This window comes from Leuresthes tenuis, unplaced genomic scaffold (genome assembly GCF_036924035.1).
Source record: "Leuresthes tenuis unplaced genomic scaffold, fLeuTen1.0.hap1 SCAF_7, whole genome shotgun sequence".
Lineage (NCBI taxonomy): Eukaryota > Metazoa > Chordata > Actinopteri > Atheriniformes > Atherinopsidae > Leuresthes > Leuresthes tenuis.
Window position 1 is genome coordinate 41,159 of NW_027325361.1, and position 22,635 is coordinate 63,793.

At 47.6% G+C, this 22,635-nt stretch overlaps 1 protein-coding gene across 1 annotated transcript; it reads right to left on the reverse strand.

Moving 5' to 3' along the window:
- Positions 1–1,738: 1,738 nt before the first annotated feature.
- Positions 1,739–19,770, reverse strand: wdr18 (WD repeat domain 18). The gene is made up of 10 exons (XM_072388798.1): positions 19,521–19,770; positions 17,153–17,263; positions 16,915–17,048; positions 16,702–16,843; positions 15,256–15,399; positions 9,984–10,048; positions 8,343–8,467; positions 3,639–3,796; positions 3,336–3,404; positions 1,739–1,913 (listed from the first exon to the last, which is right to left on the reverse strand). Exons 1-10 carry the CDS (start codon positions 19,728–19,730, stop codon positions 1,785–1,787), a joined length of 1,287 nt encoding a protein of 428 aa, XP_072244899.1. The 5' UTR covers positions 19,731–19,770; the 3' UTR covers positions 1,739–1,784.
- Positions 19,771–22,635: the final 2,865 nt, after the last annotated feature.

Consider the following 22,635-nt stretch of genomic DNA (forward strand, 5'->3'; position numbering starts at 1 on the left):
TTACCCTACTCACCTACCCGTGTGAGTCCCCCTGGCGCCTAAGGGTTGGTCGTCCAATAACCAGAATGAGGTGGTTTGATTCCCACTCTTGCCACTCAAAGATTGGTGAACTGAAGGATGGCAGTCCACCTCCTTGCCATGGTCGAGGTCACTGTACCCCCATGCCATTCAAGGGGAGCTGCAAATGGCCGCCCACCGCGATGTATGGCATCTGTCTCCGTGAGTGTGTTCAACAGGTGCCAACCTGGATATGTTAATTGCAATTCTCCACCCAGGTCAAGCACAACCTGGGAAGGTCCCTGCTTTCCCTATCTGAGCTGTTGAGTGGTTTGTCATGACATCCTTGAGGCCAACTGAGAGTCATTCTCCATAGTCTCACCAAATTCCTCCCACACCCAAGTTTTAGTTTCAGCAACTACCAATACTGCAGCACTTTTAGCTGCTTGGTACATGTCAGCCGCTTCGGGTGACCACCAGGACAACCAAGCCCCGAAAGGCCTACTTTGTCAGTTTGACGGCTTCCCGGTCCTCCGGTTACCACCATGACAGGCACAGACAACCTTCAGGCCAGAACTTACTTACTTTAAAGTTACTTTTTGTCCCGTTTAAAACGGTTTTTCCTTTGCAGCCATAAAGAAAACTGTATGTTCTCCAGCTGTGTGAGATGATGTTACCTACATGCAGCTTCGTCATCCTTCCTTAGAAAACTGGCTCTTTATATTTGCTTCACTCCTCTGCAGCCTGAATGACTCTTATCTTATCTATTCATTTATTTAATGTAGATTATTTGAAAGGGACTGGGATAGTATAGTGGTATGATTGCCACCTTTCATGTGGTTGAAATCCTTGGTTCAAATTCCCTGCACGAAAGGTACTACCATCAGTAGGGGTCCTTAGTCAAGACCCCCTTACCCTTCCTGTAAGTCCATCCATCCATCCATCATCTGCCGCTTATCCGGGGGTCGGGTCACGGGGGCAACAGCTTGAGCAGAGAAACCCAGACCTCCCTGTCCCCGGCCACTTCCTCCAGCTCTTCCGGGGGGACCCCGAGGCGTTCCCAGGCCATAGTCTCTCCAGCGTGTCCTGGGTCTTCCCCGGGTCTCCTCCCAGTGGGACGGGCCCAGAACACCTCCCCAGGGAGGCGTCCAGGGGGCATCCTAACCAGATGCCACCTCATCTGACTCCTCTCAATGCGGAGGAGCAGCGGTTCTACTCCGAGCCCCTCCCAGATGACTGAGCTTCTCACCCTATCTCTAAGGGAGGCCCAGACACCCTGCGGAGGAAACCCATTTCGGCCGCTTGTATTCGTGATCTCGTTCTTTCGGTCTCTTCCCACAGCTCGGGACCATCGGTGAGGATGGGAACGTAGACTGACCAGTAAATAGAGAGTTTTGCCTTCTGGCTCAGCTCCTTCTTCACAACGACGGGTCGGTGCAGAGCAACACTGCAGACGCTGCACCGATCCGCCGTCAATCTCACGCTCCATTCAAGGCAAACAGATCCTAGATCCTCCTGTAAGTCGCTTTGAGTAAAAGCATCTGCCAAATGCATAAACATAATGTTTCACCTGGTTTCTGGTGCTTCCTTGGTTCAGTTTGTGATGTTTTATCTGGTGGTCTCAGTGATGTTTGAGCTACAGACTTGTATGAAAAGGGCTTCATAAATAAAGTTTGACTGATTGAAACAGGCAGTTAACAGTTTGTGGTGGTTATGAGTGGAAACAGACAAACTCATACAGTTCTTCACAAACAAGGTTTTTATTTTGGGACAACAAGTGTGTGTGTTTATGTGGGCTTGGTGAGCAGCTGAGTGGAGAATTCGTACAAATCTTTGTTGACTTTCTTCAGAGTCTGAACTTCCTCTTCAAGCTCTGCAATGCGAACCTTTGTGTTTTCACCTTCACCAAACACCGACTGCAACAAACAAACAAACAGACAAACATAAGGGGTGGGGGGGGGCTTATTCTCAGGTAGTCAGGGTTTGGGTCGGGCTGCTTGAGCTGTTCAAACATTAAAATGTGTCCTGATCCAATGTTACAATCCAAACTAACATGCAGTGGATCAGCAGAACCCGATGTCCCAGAGACAGCTGCAGTTTTACAGAACCAGCTGGCCTTCCTCCTTCACCATGTAAACGGTGAACTGATCTGCTTCATGTGTGAGCAGACGCCTCAGAGCATCATCACTTTCAGAGATGTGATCTGACCAGATTACCGGACAGGACAACAGAGGGAGAGTGACATCCATAAAATCTTCTGTAAATGCTTACCAAGACACAAAAACAAAGCAGCTAACCCAGATGTTGAAACTGAGAAAAATATGAGCTCAAACAAAAGGCTGTAAAACTAAGTGGAACTAAAAGGAAACAGCTGGAGGAACATGCTGCAGCTAATCAGGTTCATTAGCAACAGGTCATGGTTGGGTATCAAATGAGCACCATAGAGAGGCAGAGTCTCTCAGAAGTAAGGATAGACAGAGGGTCAACAATTTGATAAAAAAAAAATGTGTCTCCAAATTGTGGAGGAATTACAGAAAACAGATCCTCAGACTTTGAATCTTCCATCATCTACAGAACATAATATGATCAAAGACTCATCTGCAGACATCTCTGTGACCTTCAGGCCCTCAGGCATTGTGGCTTATGGAACCGTTAACCTGCAAATCTGGAAAGGCTCCATCAATGCTGAAAGGTATATACAGGTTTTAGAGCAACATCTGCTCCCATTCAGACGACGTCTTCTCAAGGGAAGGCCTTGCATATTTCAGCAGGACAAAGTTAAACCACATCCTGCATCTATTCCAACAGCATGGCTTTGTAGTCGAAGAGCCCAGGTGCTGCACTGACCTGCACTGACCTGCACTGACCTGCCTGCAGTTCAGACCTTTCAGCACCTGAAAACATTTCAAATACAACAAAGAAGACCCAGGAATCCTATATCAGACAGTAATGGGACAACATTTCTCTCCCATGTTCTACTGTGTATAAAATGTTGGTTTGTGGGATTTAATTTGCATTTCACACAGCGTCATTTCTGGAACTGTGGTTGAATAAAGTTTATGAAGCTGCAGTCTGTGGTTAATTTCAGTTGAGTTATTTTGCGTTGTTCCCCATCAGACTGTTGGTGACCCCATTGCTGATGGAGACGCTTAATAATAGACTTTGTAGAAACAGTTTTCTCTGATCACTGATCAGTAATCAATAAAGCCTGCTAAACCTTCAGGTGTCTCTCCAGCAGTTCTGACACTTTTTTTCTTGTTTTGAGCCTCTAACTTCACTTCCTGTCCCACCATTTCGAGTCAGCAGTTTAAAACACACTGAAGCCCCGCCCCTCTCACCTTGTCAGTTACGGCGGTCATCAATGAGTACAGATGCTGAGCTTTCTGCAGGTGTGACTCCTCTTCCTCCTGAAAACACAGGCAGGTAACAACATTCTACAGTAAAACTAATTATTTCCAATAAATGTAAAAATAAATAAATCTGAGGTCTAACAGAAACCAGCGGCACCCCCAAAAGGTAGCAGCCGAACTGCATGGTCATCACACCTGCCTCAGGTGGTTCAGCTTAGAAAACAGCTGAACTCACAGAAACTCTCAGGGTCATGACACACACAGACACCTGTGCACTCGAGCGTGACTCACCTGCGCATGGAGCCCTGGTCGGACGCACACGTCTCCCGTTTCTCCGCCCTCGGCACTCTGCAGGTGTCGGCTGAAGCGCGGCAGAGGGACGGCGGGTCGACTGTCAGGCAGGAACATGTTAGCTGGCGCCGCCATAATGATGGCATTAGTCACGGGACCTGGACACACAGACAGGAAGTGATGTCACAGGGCTATCAGGACTTCACTGTTGCCATGGATACGACTGCCTCTGAGCTCACCTGAGCTGAGTCAGCAGGTGTGATAAATTTCAGAGAACAGCCAGGGACCAGACCGAACTCTGTCTGGGTTTGGGCCACACACAGAATGATATCAAGAGGTATAAGAACATCTCACAAACTAAGGTCATTGAGAATTTCCGTATATGCCTCTATGTCGTTCTGATCAATAATTTCCCCATAAGAGGCTGCAAAGGTGAGTCCAACTACTCTTTTCTCCACAACATTGTAGAACCAGTTCAGAACTGATCCTCAGAGCTGAATAAGGTCAGCCAGATATCGTCTTGGTTCCTGAAGATGTTTCATCTCTCATCTGGAAGGTTCTTCAGTTCTAAACTAGTTGGTGGGGAGTATCAGCTGATAAGGACCAACACAGGAGAACCAGAACCTAAGTTCCATACTCAGCAGATCACCTCCATCTGAAGGGGAGGGAACACTTTGAGGACGGTAAAGTTCACCTTTTGGTTCCAGACAGGAGTCCAGGAAGCATCTATGTTACACTGGATCTCTGAACAGAGGAGGTGGTCTCGGGTATCACCTTCCAGCTCCTACAATGCAGCAGTGACCTTCCTCCCAGGAGGTTTCACAACCGTTCACACCTTGGACCCTGTGACCTCAGACAGCAGAACAGAACCGCCTCAAAGGGCCAAAAAAGTGGCGACTGACATCAGAACCACCAACATGACATCATGTTACATAATTCAGGATTGTAAGTTTGTACCAACTTATTAATACCTTAATTAACACTTATTTTATATAAATTAAGTTAATTAACACGACTCAAACAGGATGATCAAGCTGTCTACAGAATCACTGAAGGACGCCTGTACTCTGACAGGCCCTTTTGTTCTGTCAGAGTTCCTGAGCCGTAAAGAACCCTTGATTTGAACCTGTTCCTCTGTAAAGAACCCTTGATTTGAACCTGTTCCTCTGTAAAGAACCTTTGTGCTGAACCTGTTCCTCTGTAAAGAACCTTTGTGCTGAACCTGTTCCTCTGTAAAGAACCTTTGTGCTGAACCTGTTCCTCTGTAAAGAACCTTTGTGCTGAACCTGTTCCTCTGTAAAGAACCTTTGTGCTGAACCTGTTCCTCTGTAAAGAACCTTTGTGCTGAACCTGTTCCTCTGTAAAGAACCTTTGTGCTGAACCCGTTCCTCTGTAAAGAACCTTTGTGCTGAACCTGTTCCTCTGTAAAGAACCTTTGTGCTGAACCTGTTCCTCTGTAAAGAACCTTTGTGCTGAACCCGTTCCTCTGTAAAGAACCTTTGTGCTGAACCTGTTCCTCTGTAAAGAACCTTTGTGCTGAACCCGTTCCTCTGTAAAGAACCTTTGTGCTGAACTTGTTCCTCTGTAAAGAACCTTTGTGCTGAACCTGTTCCTCTGTAAAGAACCTTTGTGCTGAACCCGTTCCTCTGTAAAGAACCCTTGATTTGAACCTGTTCCTCTGTAAAGAACCTTTGTGCTGAACCTGTTCCTCTGTAAAGAACCTTTGTGCTGAACCCGTTCCTCTGTAAAGAACCTTTGTGCTGAACCTGTTCCTCTGTAAAGAACCTTTGTGCTGAACCTGTTCCTCTGTAAAGAACCCTTGATTTGAACCTGTTCCTCTGTAAAGAACCTTTGTGCTGAACCTGTTCCTCTGTAAAGAACCTTTGTGCTGAACCCGTTCCTCTGTAAAGAACCTTTGTGCTGAACCTGTTCCTCTGTAAAGAACCTTTGTGCTGAACCCGTTCCTCTGTAAAGAACCTTTGTGCTGAACTTGTTCCTCTGTAAAGAACCTTTGTGCTGAACCTGTTCCTCTGTAAAGAACCTTTGTGCTGAACCCGTTCCTCTGTAAAGAACCTTTGTGCTGAACCTGTTCCTCTGTAAAGAACCTTTGTGCTGAACTTGTTCCTCTGTAAAGAACCTTTGTGCTGAACCTGTTCCTCTGTAAAGAACCTTTGTGCTGAACCCGTTCCTCTGTAAAGAACCTTTGTGCTGAACCTGTTCCTCTGTAAAGAACCTTTGTGCTGAACCTGTTCCTCTGTAAAGAACCTTTGTGCTGAACCTGTTCCTCTGTAAAGAACCTTTGTGCTGAACCTGTTCCTCTGTAAAGAACCTTTGTTCTGAACCTGTTCCTCTGTAAAGAACCTTTGTGCTGAACCTGTTCCTCTGTAAAGAACCTTTGTGCTGAACCTGTTCCTCTGTAAAGAACCTTTGTGCTGAACCTGTTCCTCTGTAAAGAACCTTTGTGCTGAATGTTTTCCTCTGTAAGGAACCTTTATTCTGAGGAAGAGGACTACCTCTGACTTTAATGAGTATCTGAAGCTCTGGTATTTAACGTGGTTAAATAATCTTATTCTTTATGGGTTGTCAGGTTTATTTTCAACACATTGTTAATATGACACGTCCTCTCTTGTAGATCATAAATGAAAGCCTTCGGCATTAAAACTCCCTCACGCTGGACAAAGACTGATGGGTGTTTGTACCGATTAGTCAGACCACATTTCCTGCCTGTTGTATCTAATACAAGCCGGCCAATTACCTCCCACTCAATTACAAATATTGATCACTGCTTGGCTCCAGCAGCGAGAATTACACTAATGGTCTAAATGTGGTCCAACGCCAGATAAATCAGCCTGAGTATGTCAGAGGCTGTAGAGCTGCCAGCACGCTGCAGCTGCTCTGAAACACCTAGACCTGCTCCACCCTGAGAGCTAAACTCATCTCTCTGCAACATTCATACATCAGTCATTACGAGATGTAGGAAGAAAAGCAAAACCTTCGCTTCCAAAGAATCAACAAAGGCAACACCAGCTTAGAAAATCCAGCCCAGTTTTCTCTTTCTCACTCCGAATAAACAATAAATTTAAAAAAAAATCAAATTTTAACAGTCATTAAATGATAAAATAAGTAAATAAATTGTTTATGCGACTATCATCCTGTTTTAATTTGCACTGGACAGTAATCACCAGCAGGTGGCGGTAATATGCAGAGCCGTTTCCAACCCAAGAAAACAAAAGAAGAACACGTCACCTGCTGAAGACGATATGACTAAAGGGTTAGGGTTACAGCGACATAAACAAGTAACGTGAAACGCATGAAAGGTTGGAGATCACCGAGACTATCAACTCATATAATAGTTTTCTTATTTCAATGCCACAAAACTAAATCTGGAACTTGCACGTAAACATCCTGGCTGTCATATTTTCCTTCTTTCTCTAGAATTTTTTTGGAGTACATTGAGAAAGTTGAACTGTTTTTAAATTGTGGGACACTGTACCAGACAGACTCAAAATGGTTAAAAAAATGTTTTTTTTTTAAATCTAGGAATCAAACTTTTACAAATGTTAAAAACAAACTGCTTATCATGATTATTTGACTGAATTTATCAGAGAAAAGACTGATCGAACAGTAGTCTGGCCTGTATTTGCTGGTTTGACCAGTATAAGATGCTCAGCTTTTAACTGAATTCTGTTCTTTATCTGAGGAAATGTGGTATTTAAAAACTAGTGAAATAATCTCAAATGACTGAGAATTGTATTCATTTAAACATGCCCTGTTAGCTGATGAGTGTTTGCTGATATGACTAAACAGAAAACAACCATCTGTCATGGTCTGAATATTTCTTCTGGAAGAACATGAGGAGTTTAAAATAAGCCACAAAAATATCTGCAAACGATCAGGTGGGGATTTCAGAGAGATAAAAATCTTGAGCTGTGGGTACTTTGCTGTGTGTAGCAGCTGAATCTGCTCTGCTGAGACTAATTGGTTGGAAGCGCTGCAGTTCTGGAGGCTGGAGTTTCCCTGCCAACTTCCTTTCTGCATCACTGTGAGCAGCTTTGGCAGCTGCAGGACATCAGCATGAAAATGTGAAGAAGGCGGGGGACGACCACAGGTCCGTCTCTCTCGCCAGAGCAGGGATAATCTTCTCCCGACAGTCCGTTTGAAGTAAGGAGGCCCTCAGCAGAGGGGATTTGGTTAATTACAAAGTGCCAGTCATGATCATGGCGAGGCTCCTCATCACACCATCATTTATTTTAAAAAGAGAGAAGAAGGAAAGCTCCTCTGGGAACAGGGGACAAAGATTCGAGGGGGGGGGGGGGGGGGGGTAGATTCACTTCCAGAGACACAAACAACTGGTCTCCAGTGTCACATCTGAAGCCATCAGTTGAATGAATATAAAAATACACGTTTACACCGAAGGATCCCGCAGGCCTTCTGCTCATGGGCCACCGTGGACCCTCCAGTAGGACTTCCTGTCTTTAGGGGAGTCAGAGTCACTGCGTGGGACTCCAGTTAACTGATGATATCATTGGTGGAAGCTGTAGGGTTGGTGGTTCAGTAGGAAGATTAAGAGCTGAGGAGCTTTTGAGCAAACCAACTTCATTAGTTAAACTTTGAGGAGAGAAAGAAACAGACCAAAGCTTTCCAGACATCACCGTAATTGTACTGAATCCAGAACAGTGACATCACAAAGGGGGTGGGGCTTACCTTTGTGTGCCAGACAGCGGACGCTTTGCTTGCTTTGAATGTCCCAAAGACGAGCCGTCTCATCATGTGACCCGGACAGGAGGAGAGTCCCATCCATCGAAACAGACAGACATGTCACCAGGTTCCTGGGGAGAATCCAACAGCTCTGAGCCTGATCAATACATTTTCACAGCCTCAGATTTCTGATTTGAGGGGAGTCTGAATGGAGCCTAGTGTCCAGTCTGCTGTGTTTAAACATATTCATTTCATTTATCAGGGTGAAGGAAGTTCTTTGCTGATGACACAAACAGCAGAACCTCGATGTCTGAGGATGAAATGAGATGGCTGTCAGTCCATGAGCAGCTTCTGATCAATAACTCCTGATCCTAACTCAAATTCTGATCTGATTGACCTAAAAGATGTAAAAAAAAATAAATTAAAAAAAGTAAGGGTGCATGTTTAACCCAAAACATCCATCTGTAGGAAATGTTTCAAAGAGGATCAAATGTGTTCTTGTTAAAATATGTTAAAAATGTAAATAAATCAAGTTTCTGTTTCATTTAGAAGATTTATTTTGTTGATGTTTTGGTTCAAACAATTTTGGCTTTACATAATGCTCGTATACTCTGAGGTTCAGTCTGAGCGACAGATCCAGATGGACCGGTCCATCTAACCAGACCAGCGTCCTTGTCCCAGTTTACCTGCCCAGCAGCAGAATCCAGTTATTAAAACCTTCCAGACCTCCTGCTGCCTCCAACTTCCTCTGTGGGAGATCCTGGTGCCTGTAAGTCCGGCTGAATTCTCTGCTCAGACGCTGTCTTTAAGTTACTTTAACAGAGATTCTGTCAGATGAGGCTGTGGTTATAAATCAGAGCAGAGCGACAGTCTGGAAACGCTTTAAGTGAGCCGACACGTAGCCTTAATGGGAAAATTTTCAGTCCCAGTTTCTGACTAAAGAAACATGAATGAGAGCAGCTTTATTGGAATTCAGCTGGCTTAATATACACTTTACTGTTTTTACTGAAAGATGCAGAAAGATGGAAGTTTGGAGCCTGAACAGAGCAGCCGGGACCATCTGAGCCCATCTGAGTGTTTCCATGCAGGAGAGATTAGGATTAAGATCAGATTTATATGTTCTCTGCTTTTAACCCATCCAGGTTAACAGGGTCACACACTCATAGAGACAGATGCCATACACTAGAGCGGTGGGCAGCCAATCACATCGCCCCAGTGAGCATTGGGGTACAGTGCCGTGCTCAAGGGCACCTCAGCTGTGGCAAGGAGGTGGACTGACACCCCTCCAGCTGTCAGTTTCACCAGTCTTTGAGTGGCGAGAGGGGGAAATCGAACCACCAACCTTCTGGTTATTGGACCACCTACTGTAACCACTGAGCCAACACCAGCTGGATTATCTGGGGGTGCTGGTCCGGTTTTGGACAGACAGACAATAATTGTTGTTGTTTAATAAACTGTTTGCCGAGTTTTCCATCTTTGTTCTTTCATTTCATTCATGCCTGACAAGTCTTATCAGGAGTTTGCTGCCATGTGAGGCGGTCAGTATTCAGCACCATGAAGTCAAAGTTCAACCCAGAGGAGAAAACTGAGCTCCCTTTATCCTAAAAATAAAATTCAGTGCGTTCACCTCTTTAAACATGGACTCACCTGTGTCCTTTGAACACCTGGTTTCCTTCACCTTCGGACTGGAAGGATTTTTCTCTGCTGAGACTCTGTTGATGAAACAAATCATTCAGATGGTTCATCTTTATGGGCACCATACCAAATTCTGCTACTCTTCACATGATGAAGGCCTACTTTTATTGCTGGTTCACATAGTTTGTAGTTTGATAAACTTATTTAGGGCTGGGTACCGAACTTCAGGTCCTTTAAGGCACCGACCGAAACGCTTCGGTGGTACAGAGTATCAAAACATGCCTCGTCTTTCGGTGCCAAGATGCAACATCTGCCAAAAAGTCATCGCTGCGAAGGCAGCCACACGACTAATCAAATGAATCATTTGACCTGCACAAAATCTATTTAAGAGCAGAAAGTTGCTCCGTGTTTGACTGTAAGAAGGTCGGACCGCAGCCATCCTCCTCTCAGCATTCAGGTGGACGCCACAGAGCCGAGCGGCATGATTCAAAACCACTGGACTCGGCTTCATCTCAGAGCACCGAGGACGGCGCAGAGTGTGGGATTATAACAGGTAACGTTCAGCTAAATCTGGCAGTAATCTCAATGTTACTGCAGCTTAATCCTGCAGAAAACAGACATGTTGATGTTTCTGAAGGAAAACTGCTAAGTGAAAAGTATCCTCAGTGTGTAGGATAGTGTTAGACACCGACCTGTGGGACGGTGTTAGACACCGACCTGCGGGACGGAGTTAGACACCGACCTGTGGGACGGTGTTAGACACCGACCTGCGGGACGGAGTTAGACACCGACCTGTGGGAAGGTGTTAGACACCGACCTGTGGGACGGAGTTAGACACCGACCTGCGGGACGGAGTTAGACACCGACCTGTGGGAAGGTGTTAGACACCGACCTGTGGGAAGGTGTTAGACACCGACCTGTGGGAAGGTGTTAGACACCGACCTGCGGGACGGAGTTAGACACCGACCTGCGGGACGGAGTTAGACACCGACCTGTGGGAAGGTGTTAGACACCGACCTGTGGGAAGGTGTTAGACACCGACCTGTGGGAAGGTGTTAGACACCGACCTGCGGGACGGAGTTAGACACCGACCTGCGGGACGGTGTTAGACACCGACCTGCGGGAAGGTGTTAGACACCGACCTGCGGGACGGAGTTAGACACCGACCTGCGGGACGGAGTTAGACACCGACCTGTGGGAAGGTGTTAGACACCGACCTGTGGGACGGAGTTAGACACCGACCTGCGGGACGGAGTTAGACACCGACCTGCGGGACGGTGTTAGACACCGACCTGCGGGACGGAGTTAGACACCGACCTGCGGGACGGAGTTAGACACCGACCAGTGGGACGGAGTTAGACACCGACCTGCGGGACGGAGTTAGACACCGACCTGTGGGAAGGTGTTAGACACCGACCTGCGGGACGGAGTTAGACACCGACCTGCGGGACGGTGTTAGACACCGACCTGCGGGAAGGTGTTAGACACCGACCTGCGGGACGGAGTTAGACACCGACCTGCGGGACGGAGTTAGACACCGACCTGTGGGAAGGTGTTAGACACCGACCTGTGGGACGGAGTTAGACACCGACCTGCGGGACGGAGTTAGACACCGACCTGCGGGACGGTGTTAGACACCGACCTGCGGGACGGAGTTAGACACCGACCTGCGGGACGGAGTTAGACACCGACCAGTGGGACGGAGTTAGACACCGACCTGCGGGACGGAGTTAGACACCGACCTGTGGGACGGAGTTAGACACCGACCTGCGGGAAGGTGTTAGACACCGACCTGTGGGACGGAGTTAGACACCGACCTGCGGGACGGAGTTAGACACCGACCTGCGGGACGGTGTTAGACACCGACCTGTGGGACGGAGTTAGACACCGACCTGCGGGACGGTGTTAGACACCGACCTGCGGGACGGAGTTAGACACCGACCTGTGGGACGGAGTTAGACACCGACCTGTGGGACGGTGTTAGACACCGACCTGTGGGACGGAGTTAGACACCGACCTGCGGGAAGGTGTTAGACACCGACCTGTGGGACGGAGTTAGACACCGACCTGCGGGACGGAGTTAGACACCGACCTGTGGGACGGAGTTAGACACCGACCTGCGGGAAGGTGTTAGACACCGACCTGTGGGACGGAGTTAGACACCGACCTGTGGGACGGAGTTAGACACCGACCTGCGGGAAGGTGTTAGACACCGACCTGTGGGACGGAGTTAGACACCGACCTGTGGGACGGTGTTAGACACCGACCTGTGGGATGGAGTTAGACACCGACCTGTGGGACGGAGTTAGACACCGACCTGTGGGACGGTGTTAGACACCGACCTGTGGGACGGAGTTAGACACCGACCTGTGGGAAGGTGTTAGACACCGACCTGCGGGACGGAGTTAGACACCGACCTGCGGGACGGAGTTAGACACCGACCTGCGGGACGGAGTTAGACACCGACCTGCGGGACGGAGTTAGACACCGACCTGTGGGACGGAGTTAGACACCGACCTGCGGGACGGTGTTAGACACCGACCTGAGGGACGGTGTTAGACACCGACCTGCGGGACGGAGTTAGACACCGACCTGCGGGACGGAGTTAGACACCGACCTGCGGGACGGAGTTAGACACCGACCTGCGGGACGGTGTTAGACACCGACCTGAGGGACGGAGTTAGACACCGACCTGCGGGACGGTGTTAGACACCGACCTGAGGGACGGAGTTAGACACCGACCTGTGGGACGGTGTTAGACACCGACCTGTGGGACGGAGTTAGACACCGACCTGAGGGACGGAGTTAGACACCGACCTGAGGGACGGTGTTAGACACCGACCTGCGGGACGGTGTTAGACACCGACCTGAGGGACGGAGTTAGACACCGACCTGAGGGACGGTGTTAGACACCGACCTGCGGGACGGAGTTAGACACCGACCTGGGGGACGGAGTTAGACACCGACCTGTTGGACGGAGTTAGACACCGACCTGCGGGACGGAGTTAGACACCGACCTGAGGGACGGTGTTAGACACCGACCTGCGGGACGGTGTTAGACACCGACCTGAGGGACGGTGTTAGACACCGACCTGAGGGACGGAGTTAGACACCGACCTGTGGGACGGAGTTAGACACCGACCTGTGGGACGGAGTTAGACACCGACCTGCGGGACGGAGTTAGACACCGACCTGCGGGACGGTGTTAGACACCGACCTGAGGGACGGAGTTAGACACCGACCTGCGGGACGGTGTTAGACACCGACCTGAGGGACGGAGTTAGACACCGACCTGCGGGACGGTGTTAGACACCGACCTGAGGGACGGAGTTAGACACCGACCTGAGGGACGGAGTTAGACACCGACCTGAGGGACGGAGTTAGACACCGACCTGAGGGACGGTGTTAGACACCGACCTGAGGGACGGTGTTAGACACCGACCTGCGGGACGGTGTTAGACACCGACCTGAGGGACGGAGTTAGACACCGACCTGAGGGACGGAGTTAGACACCGACCTGAGGGAAGGTGTTAGACACCGACCTGTGGGATGGTGTTAGACATCGACCTGCGGGAAGGTGTTAGACACCGACCTGCGGGACGGTGTTAGACACCGACCTGAGGGACGGAGTTAGACACCGACCTGAGGGACGGAGTTAGACACCGACCTGCGGGACGGTGTTAGACACCGACCTGAGGGACGGTGTTAGACACCGACCTGCGGGACGGTGTTAGACACCGACCTGCGGGACGGAGTTAGACACCGACCTGTGGGACGGTGTTAGACACCGACCTGCGGGACGGAGTTAGACACCGACCTGTGGGACGGAGTTAGACACCGACCTGCGGGACGGAGTTAGACACCGACCTGCGGGACGGAGTTAGACACCGACCTGAGGGAAGGTGTTAGACACCGACCTGTAGGATGGTGTTAGACATCGACCTGCGGGACGGAGTTAGACACCGACCTGCGGGACGGAGTTAGACACCGACCTGCGGGACGGAGTTAGACACCGACCTGCGGGACGGAGTTAGACACCGACCTGCGGGACGGAGTTAGACACCGACCTGCGGGACGGAGTTAGACACCGACCTGTGGGACGGAGTTAGACACCGACCTGCGGGACGGTGTTAGACACCGACCTGCGGGACGGAGTTAGACACCGACCTGCGGGACGGTGTTAGACACCGACCTGCGGGACGGAGTTAGACACCGACCTGCGGGACGGAGTTAGACACCGACCTGCGGGACGGAGTTAGACACCGACCTGCGGGACGGAGTTAGACACCGACCTGCGGGACGGAGTTAGACACCGACCTGCGGGACGGAGTTAGACACCGACCTGTGGGACGGTGTTAGACACCGACCTGTTGGACGGTGTTAGACACAGACCTGAGGGAAGGTGTTAGACACCGACCTGTGGGACGGTGTTAGACACCGACCTGTTGGACGGTGTTAGACACAGACCTGTGGGACGGAGTTAGACACCGACCTGTGGGACGGTGTTAGACACCGACCTGTTGGACGGTGTTAGACACCGACCTGCGGGACGGTGTTAGACACCGACCTGTTGGACGGTGTTAGACACCGACCTGTTGGACGGTGTTAGACACCGACCTGCGGGACGGAGTTAGACACCGACCTGTAGGATGGAGTTAGACACCGACCTGTGGGACGGAGTTAGACACCAACCTTTCACCTGTTTGCAGCCCACCCAACAGAAATTAGTTGAAAAGACATTGAAAAGACGTCATGGTATGGGTCCAAACAACGTCTACATTTGGTTGAAAGGTGAAAAGCTGCCATTTTCAAGCCGTCTTTCAACAACTATTTCTGGACTAAATCAAGACTATGACGGACCGACAAGATTTGGCCCAAAAACCAACGTCCAAATGACGCCTGGTGATCGGTGGGAACTGCTTTGCTCTGGAAATTATTTGTTGTTAATTTTTTTCAGTAAGAGAACTGCTGAACAATAAAACTGAATATTTGTACTGTTATGTGTAATGTAATTTCCTTTTTGTTAGACTTGATATTATAAAATTGGTATTGAAAAAAGTATCGCTCAGGAACCGGTATTGAAGCGAAGGTATCGGTACTGGTACAGAAACATTTGGATTGATACCCAGCCCTACTTACAGTCATGAAATAAGCTCTTTCAGCTTTAATTATCAGAGCATAATAAAACTCACCTGTCCCATCAACAGCTGTTGAAACTCAGTAAATCTAACCCTCCGATGAATACATGATGTATCACACTGTCATTCTGATGGCTGAGACTCACCTGGCTGCACAGAGACACCTGGAAGATATTTCCATCACTTCCTCCACAGAACAGAAAGTACTCGCAGGGGTCAAAGGTGACCGACATTATCTCCACATCAAAGAGAACGGACAGCAGCAGCTCACCAGACGACAGCTCCCACACCTGGACATGTAGACAGCCGGAACATCAAACCCAGGTGAGCCCCTCTAAAGGGGTTTCCATGGAAACCAGCTTTACCTGCAGCGTCTGTATGTTTCACTTGTTTCTATTCAATTCAGTTTTATTTATGATGCACCAAATCCCAACAAATGTCATCTCAGGGCACTTCAAAGATACAGTCCAATTCAAAGCAATCATAATCCAATTCATTGTAATACAATCATAATCCAATTAATTCCAAATTAGACCAATTCATACAGAGTCAATTAAAAAAGAATAAGCTAAGGAAGCCAACAGATTGCACTGACACATATCAGTTGGGTTAATCTGCTTCATGTCTGAAACCCAAACACCAGAACCAGGAACCTGAGGAACAGGAGTCTTCGTGTTCACAGAAGTCGCTGGTTAAGTTTTAAAGGGGACATATTATGCAAAAATCCCTTTTCCAGCTCTTCTACGCCAATATATTTGAATTCGGTGTTAAAAACAACAAGTGTGGCCACTAACTCTGTTGTCCCTCTGGTCTGGGTCAGATTCTGCTCCCCTTCCTACTTGGAAAGGGGAGCAGAATCTTCCCATCCAGACCCACTTCCTCAACTCTCCAGCAGTGGCCAACACCCAGTCTCCACCCACCACGGCCTACGGGTTATAAAAGAGCAAAGCTCAGGTGAGGAACCCATATTTCATTCATCACAGCGAAGAAAAAAACGGTTGTCAGTACGGCTAAGCATGCAAAATGCTCTGTTGTTGGCTGCAGTGACCAGCACAAGACCCTGCATAAGACCCGAGTCTCAAGAGGAGCTGTGACGGGAGCAGATAAAGTTTATTTTTGATGGCGAAGTTCCGGCCACGGTCTGTGTGCCAAACATTTTGACAAGGGCTGCTTCCACCATTTGGGTCAGTACAATGCAGCAAAACTTTACCTAAAAGAGGGATCAATGCCGACCGTCCATGGAGAAAGGTAAGTGTCGATGTAAGTGTGTTTTGTTTCTTTTGTCCGATTCCCACGAGCTAATGCTAACCGCTAGTTAGCATTATGTTGAACACACAGCCCTCAGCTGCAAGCAGGACAGGGCCCCGCCGCCATCCCCGTTGAGAGGCCTCCAAGATTCACGACAAGTTAAAATGTCTTTTTATCTGTGTTAATGGTGCAGGAACACGTCGGGTGGAAGAGGGGGGCCGAGTGAGCAGCAGCCGACACGAAAACCGAGCGCCTGAGCGCAGAGTGCTATAAGTTAATATAAATGAGGAACACCTTCAGTTGAAAGGGGCGGAGCCTTCATTCCTGCAGGTGTGCGGTCTTACCTTGACAGTCTGGTCCAACGAGGCAGTGGCAACCCTGGCCTGAGCTCCCATCAGCCCACAGTGTAAGTCTGTGATTGGCAGAGAGTGGCGAGACAGCACGTGACGTGGCTCGGGGGCGTGGCTTAAATCCAGCTGCACAACACTGAAACAATAAGAGGACAGGTAAGAGACAGGTGAGAGGACAGGTGAGAGGATAAGACCTGGGAGATTTACCTGCACAGATTCCAAACCAATGCCAGGTTGTCTTTTCCAGCAGAAATAAAATGGCTGCTGTCATCTGTGAACTTTATACAGATGACGTCTTGATAGTGTCGGCTGAGCACAGACAGCAGTTTACCGGAGCACACCTGGACAAACATCAGCCGTTAAACAAACAAGTTTGTTCAAAATGAACCCAAAGAAAATAAATAAAACCACAGCAGAAGAAGAAGCAGCAGCTGAACTGACTTACCTCCCAAAGGTAAACAGCCTCAGCAACTCCGGAAGCCAGGAAGTATCCGTCAGGTGACGCAGTCAGACAGGTGACCACACCTGGACACACAATTTTCTGCTGCAACTGATCCTGGACACAGAACACAATCAGGTGACGTTAACAAACTCCAGGAGTCGGCTCCAACAGGTTATCTGCTTTAACTAACCTCAAAAAAGTTGCTGTGAGTGTGGTTAGGGTTAGGGACTGTGGATCCATGCAGGTTGATGTAGAACAGGTGGAGCTGAGCTCAGGTGACCGACCAGAGTCATTTCTTTCTATCAGACAGAAGAAATGATCAATAACCTGATCAGTATCTCTGCTGGTTGGAAACGTCTGAGTTCATCTTCTGTCCTCAGCCCTTGTTCCAGAAAAAGGGTTTTGTTCGCAGATGATGATCAGAGATTTTAACCAATAAAAATCCTTCTTATTTTCTGCACCATAAGGCGCACCTAAAAGCCTTCAATTTTCACACAAAATGGCCGTGCGCCATATAATCCGGTGCACCGGTTTCCAAAATCTGTCACGAATGCCGCCATTTTGAATTTACCGCGGGGGCACCGAGCATTCATCGGGTTATAAATAGGAAATTTGTATTTGTGGATAGAAAAGCAACTCAAGGCATAGATCACCCTCTGAGCATTTGCAGTTATTTTTTAAACAAATTTAAGCCCATAAAATACAACCCAGTAAGAAACTTCTGAAACTCCAGATATCAACCTAAGGTTTCCAAATGTGTAGAGCAGGCACCAGATCATCTTTAAAAAGGTTTTAAACTGCTGAATTCCCAACATCTGGAAAAGAGCAGCAGAGCCACTATGAAGGTCTAAGAGAAGAACCCAGAACCCTCTCAGTTCATCAGCCTGGGGTTTGGTACTGAAGATGCCAACATCTCCCTGCTTCACGCTCATCTGGACAAAGCCGGCAGCACTGTAAGGATCATGTTCTTTTATTTCTGCATTTTAATACAATTCAACCTACACTGTTGTGTAAGAAGCTGCAGAAAATCCAGGTGGATGCCTCCACAACCACCTGGATTATCAGACTGCAGCACAGGAGCACCACAGGGGACTGTACTCACAGTTTCTCTTCACTCTGTACACCTCAGACTTCCTATTCCTCCACACATTCACATTAGGCAGCTGGGGATTGAACACCTTGACAGTTTTTACTGTCACACAACTTGCTCAGGCTTTTTTGGCTCAATTTGATGGAGGAAATCAGAGACAAATAGGAAAAAGTCTAGTTTGGAATAATCTCTAGTGTCCAATGTGAGAAAGAATGATCCGAGTACAGCATCAGTGATGCAGCAGCTCAGCAGGAAGGTTAAACAGTCCTCAGAACCACCTCACACAAGGTCAGGAAGATGGGAACTAATATTCTGTCATTTTGCATGAAACTACAAGCAAAATCACAACAAAGGCTACTTGATCAGATATTCATAGACTGCTGGTTAAGGTGTTGTGTTAACTGCTGTTATTTCACTCTCTGTTTCTGAGTCACTGTGTGATAACAGGAAATAAGAGACTTTATTCGGATTTCAGCTGCATTAAAACACAGTTTATGAAAGCAGAGACAGTTGGAGAGAAGCTAACAGATGTTAGCACAGCTGGATGTTAGCTAGAAACCTAATACCTGCTATTCTACAGTCCTGTTATCAATATCAGGAGGAGGGATGTTTAATTATTCTATTAATTTCTGTTATTTATTAAAGTATTGTGCAATTATTTGGTGGAAGAATTGATAGAGGCCTTGATCACCTGAATGGTCACCTGAATGATCACCTGAAATGATCACCTGAATGATCACCTGAATGATCACCTGAAATGATCACCTGAATGATCACCTGAATGATCACCTGAATGATAGTCTGCAGCCCTGATAATAAGTTATGTTCCCACTAATACTGAGCTGAGTGAAAACCTGAATCTTCAGCAGTCGTTTTGTCTTAAAGCTGACTGAACACATTTCACCCAGATGTTAGCCCTAACCACTGTAAAAAGGGTTAAATAGCTTAACCTTAAATTAGAAAGGCTCTGGATAGCTGCGACTGTGACATTCTACACATTTATTTTCATGTTTTTTTCATGAAACACTGATTTCCCTTTGGCCCTGAACACACCACGGAGCGACCACATGTGAGTTTTAATGTTCAGCGACGTTTTTCACGCCGAGCCCCTCGGCAGGTTCCGCTGGTCAGACGGGCGCCACTTTTAAAAATGGCGGATATGTCACATGAGTTCGGTTTGTTTTTGTCCGCCTGGACTCTGGACACATCAGCCGTTTGGAGCCGGTGTGTCGGTGAGGTGACGGGCAGCATGAGTACCCAGGCGTGCTCTGCGGGTCCTACCTTCCTCTGGATCTCCCACACGTTAATGAAGTTCTTGCCCAGCTGCGCTGACAGCAGGAACTCCCCGCGGAGCAGCGTGAGGCTCCGGGCCGCGCTGTTTCCGCCGCGGTACGACAGCAGGCTGGAGCCGCTGAGCGGGTCGAACACAGTGCAGTTCCAGAGCTGCGAGCCGGAGTCGCTGCTCACTATCACCTCCAGAGGGGCCGCCATGTTGCCTCTAACACAAAACAACGCACGCGGGAAGAAACGGCCCAATTCTGTACGTCAACTGCGCGGCAGGGTGCGGTGCACTCTGGGAGATGTAGGACCCTGCGTGTGCACATACAAAGACTTTACTTCTGTGTGTAGCTCAATTATTAAGGAAAAACACAAAAATTAGAGTAAAGGAAAGTTTACCGACTAAATAAAAATATCTCCACTTCAGGGGACTTTTGGTAGCAGGAAGTGAATGAGCAAATAGTCAAATGTAAGCTGACGGTACAGCAACTTTAACAGTAACATTTTAAATGTGCAGTTTATTAAACAATTATTAAACTGAGTGTTTACTTTGGAGAAGGTTCTTTAAATCAGTGTTTTTATCATTAGATTCCCATCCAGTTGGACACTGAAAACAACAGAAAGATTTTACCAATAAAACTCCTTCATGTTGGTTTCAGAGGAATCAGCCTCAGATTCAGGCTGCAGGAACGTTCCTTTCTAAGGACACATCTCTAACAAAGATGCTTCTGAGTGAAAGCCGAATGACATCTTTGCTTATTTCTGTTTCATTTTGAACCTCCATCCTTCCAGTTGGTGCCAGCTGCTCCTGAACTACAGCCGAGTAAGAAACACATGAAGCCCCAGAACCAAGTTCACGGGTTCTGTATCTGTGTCCTAGATCCAGGATCAGCAGTGTAGCTCCAGACCGTCACTCATTCAGAACCAAACATGAAAACATTTATGACCCACTTTCATTGAGCAGCTGATCAACGGTTTCCATGGCAACGTGTGTTAATCATCACACCTACACTTCCAGTTTCCCCTAAAAGTGACAAGGGAGGAGCTTATCTCTTAGATGAAGGCAGCTGTTTGCTGGGAGGAGACGTCACTGTGAAATGACCCAGACCTGTCGGAGCGATCAGAGGTTAAAGGAGATTAAAGGTTATTGTGTCATCAGTTGTTAAGATAAATGGGGAAAAAACACCAACAACCTTCGGATTGTGCCTCCCCAACACATCCCAGACTGCGTGGCAAATAAATGTCTTCTGTCTTCTGCTGGGACTCGTGTTTGTTGGAGTTCAGTTGGATTCATCACCTTCCTGTTCAGACGTGTTTGGGCCACAACATGTTGATCATCTGTAGATTTTGATGGTTAACTTAAGAACATTTAAATGATGAATAATGAACACAAACTAATTCAGTATTGATCTGAACTCAAACTTATGAGGTCCAGATACAGCTAAATGAATCTATGTTCATCACATAACGATCTATGCTCAGTTCAGGATCATTCTGGAGATCAGGGAACAGAAATGCATCCTTTGTTTTTTTTCAGGTGGAAAAATAACCTAAAGTTTGTTCATCCCTTTGTTTAGTTCCATATTTCACCAGTTTTAGTTTGTTGGACTGATGCTTTCATTAGATCCTCTGGTTTTGTTTCTTTGTCGATGTTCTTTGCCTGAACTCAGCTCTTCTTCTATATTCAGTTATTATTTGCTGAAGTTCTTGTTCTGTCTGTGTTTTTTTGTCAGATTAACTTTCTTTGCTGTTTCCTCCTATTATTATTCTAAGGGGTCATTTCTGCTCAACGTTAGTTAGTAGAAGAGGCAAGTTCAATACAGAAGAAAATTTAACTCAAACTCATGAATCAGTTATCCTTTAAGACCGTAATACAACAAGCTGCCCGCCGGGAATGTCCGGTACTGTTGTTCACATTTGTTTGAGCTATTTTCAGCTGAAGCTATGTCTGAATATCTGAATCAGTGTCAGGTCTGATGATGAGAAATCCTTCTGACTGGCTACAGACTAAACCAGGTTAGAGTAACCAAACTCTAAAACCTCTAAAACTAAATCAGGTTTATGAGCAAAGAAAGTCTGACTGTGTTTTTCATGTGTGAAACTTTAATAGTCATTAAAAACAGAAATGTAAAAATAATCCATGTGATATTACTTCAGACTGAAACAGAGGTAGAAAAGGCACCTCTGATGGAGGGGTCTGAGGATATTCATGATCCTCAGAGCTGTGTTGTTGGGATCTCGATGGAGCGGCACCAGAGGAATTTGGTTACTTTGCCCAGAGAAGGGAAATGCTGGCAAGCATTGGGCTTAGTCTGAAGCAGGATCAGGAAGTCATTTCCACGTGGGCCTACCATTTAAAGGGAGGAGGCGGGACCGGGCATGCTGATCCACAGCGCTGCAAACTAGCTAGAGACTAGAAGGAGTGTCTGGGTGGTGTCCTGGAAAAGGTGTCACCTGGGGATTCCATTGGCCTTCTGGGGACTTCAATGCCCATTTTGGTAATAATGGAGTGACTTGGGGAGGCATGATTGGGAGGAACAGCCTCCCTGATCAGAATCCAAGTGGTGCCTTGTTTTTGGATTTCTGTGCTCGCCATTGAAAACATCTTTCATATCTAATGTGAAAGTATGGTTTTACGTTATTTCAGCCTGTGTCTGTCTCAGTTCAAACTCACTAGAATCTAACTGGTTCTGCCTCTCAAACCCGGTTTCCTGACTCTGTCAGCAAGTTGATGAAGAAGGGGCAGATGGTGCAGATGGAGGGTTCGTCCTGTTTTTTCTTTCCACAGTCGCCTTGTGCACTGGGGATTGGATCAAAAATCATTTTAAGTGCAGTCTGTTTCCTCAGCAAGGCTATTATATGACTTGGGTGCCTGGAGATGACTTTTTTATCCCATTTAGATCAACTGGACTGGATTTGAATAATCTATACTGAAACTTTTGGTGAAATTGACTTGCGTGTGCTCGTGTGCGTGCGTGCGTGCGTGTGTTGTGTAACAGCAGCCCGGTGTCGGCTCTGATGTTCGGAGGATGACGAATGGAAGCTCTCAGAATGAGAGCGAGAAGGATTCTCCTCAGCAGCCTCGACCTCTTTCAGCCTATTGAAGTCAGTCTGAAAC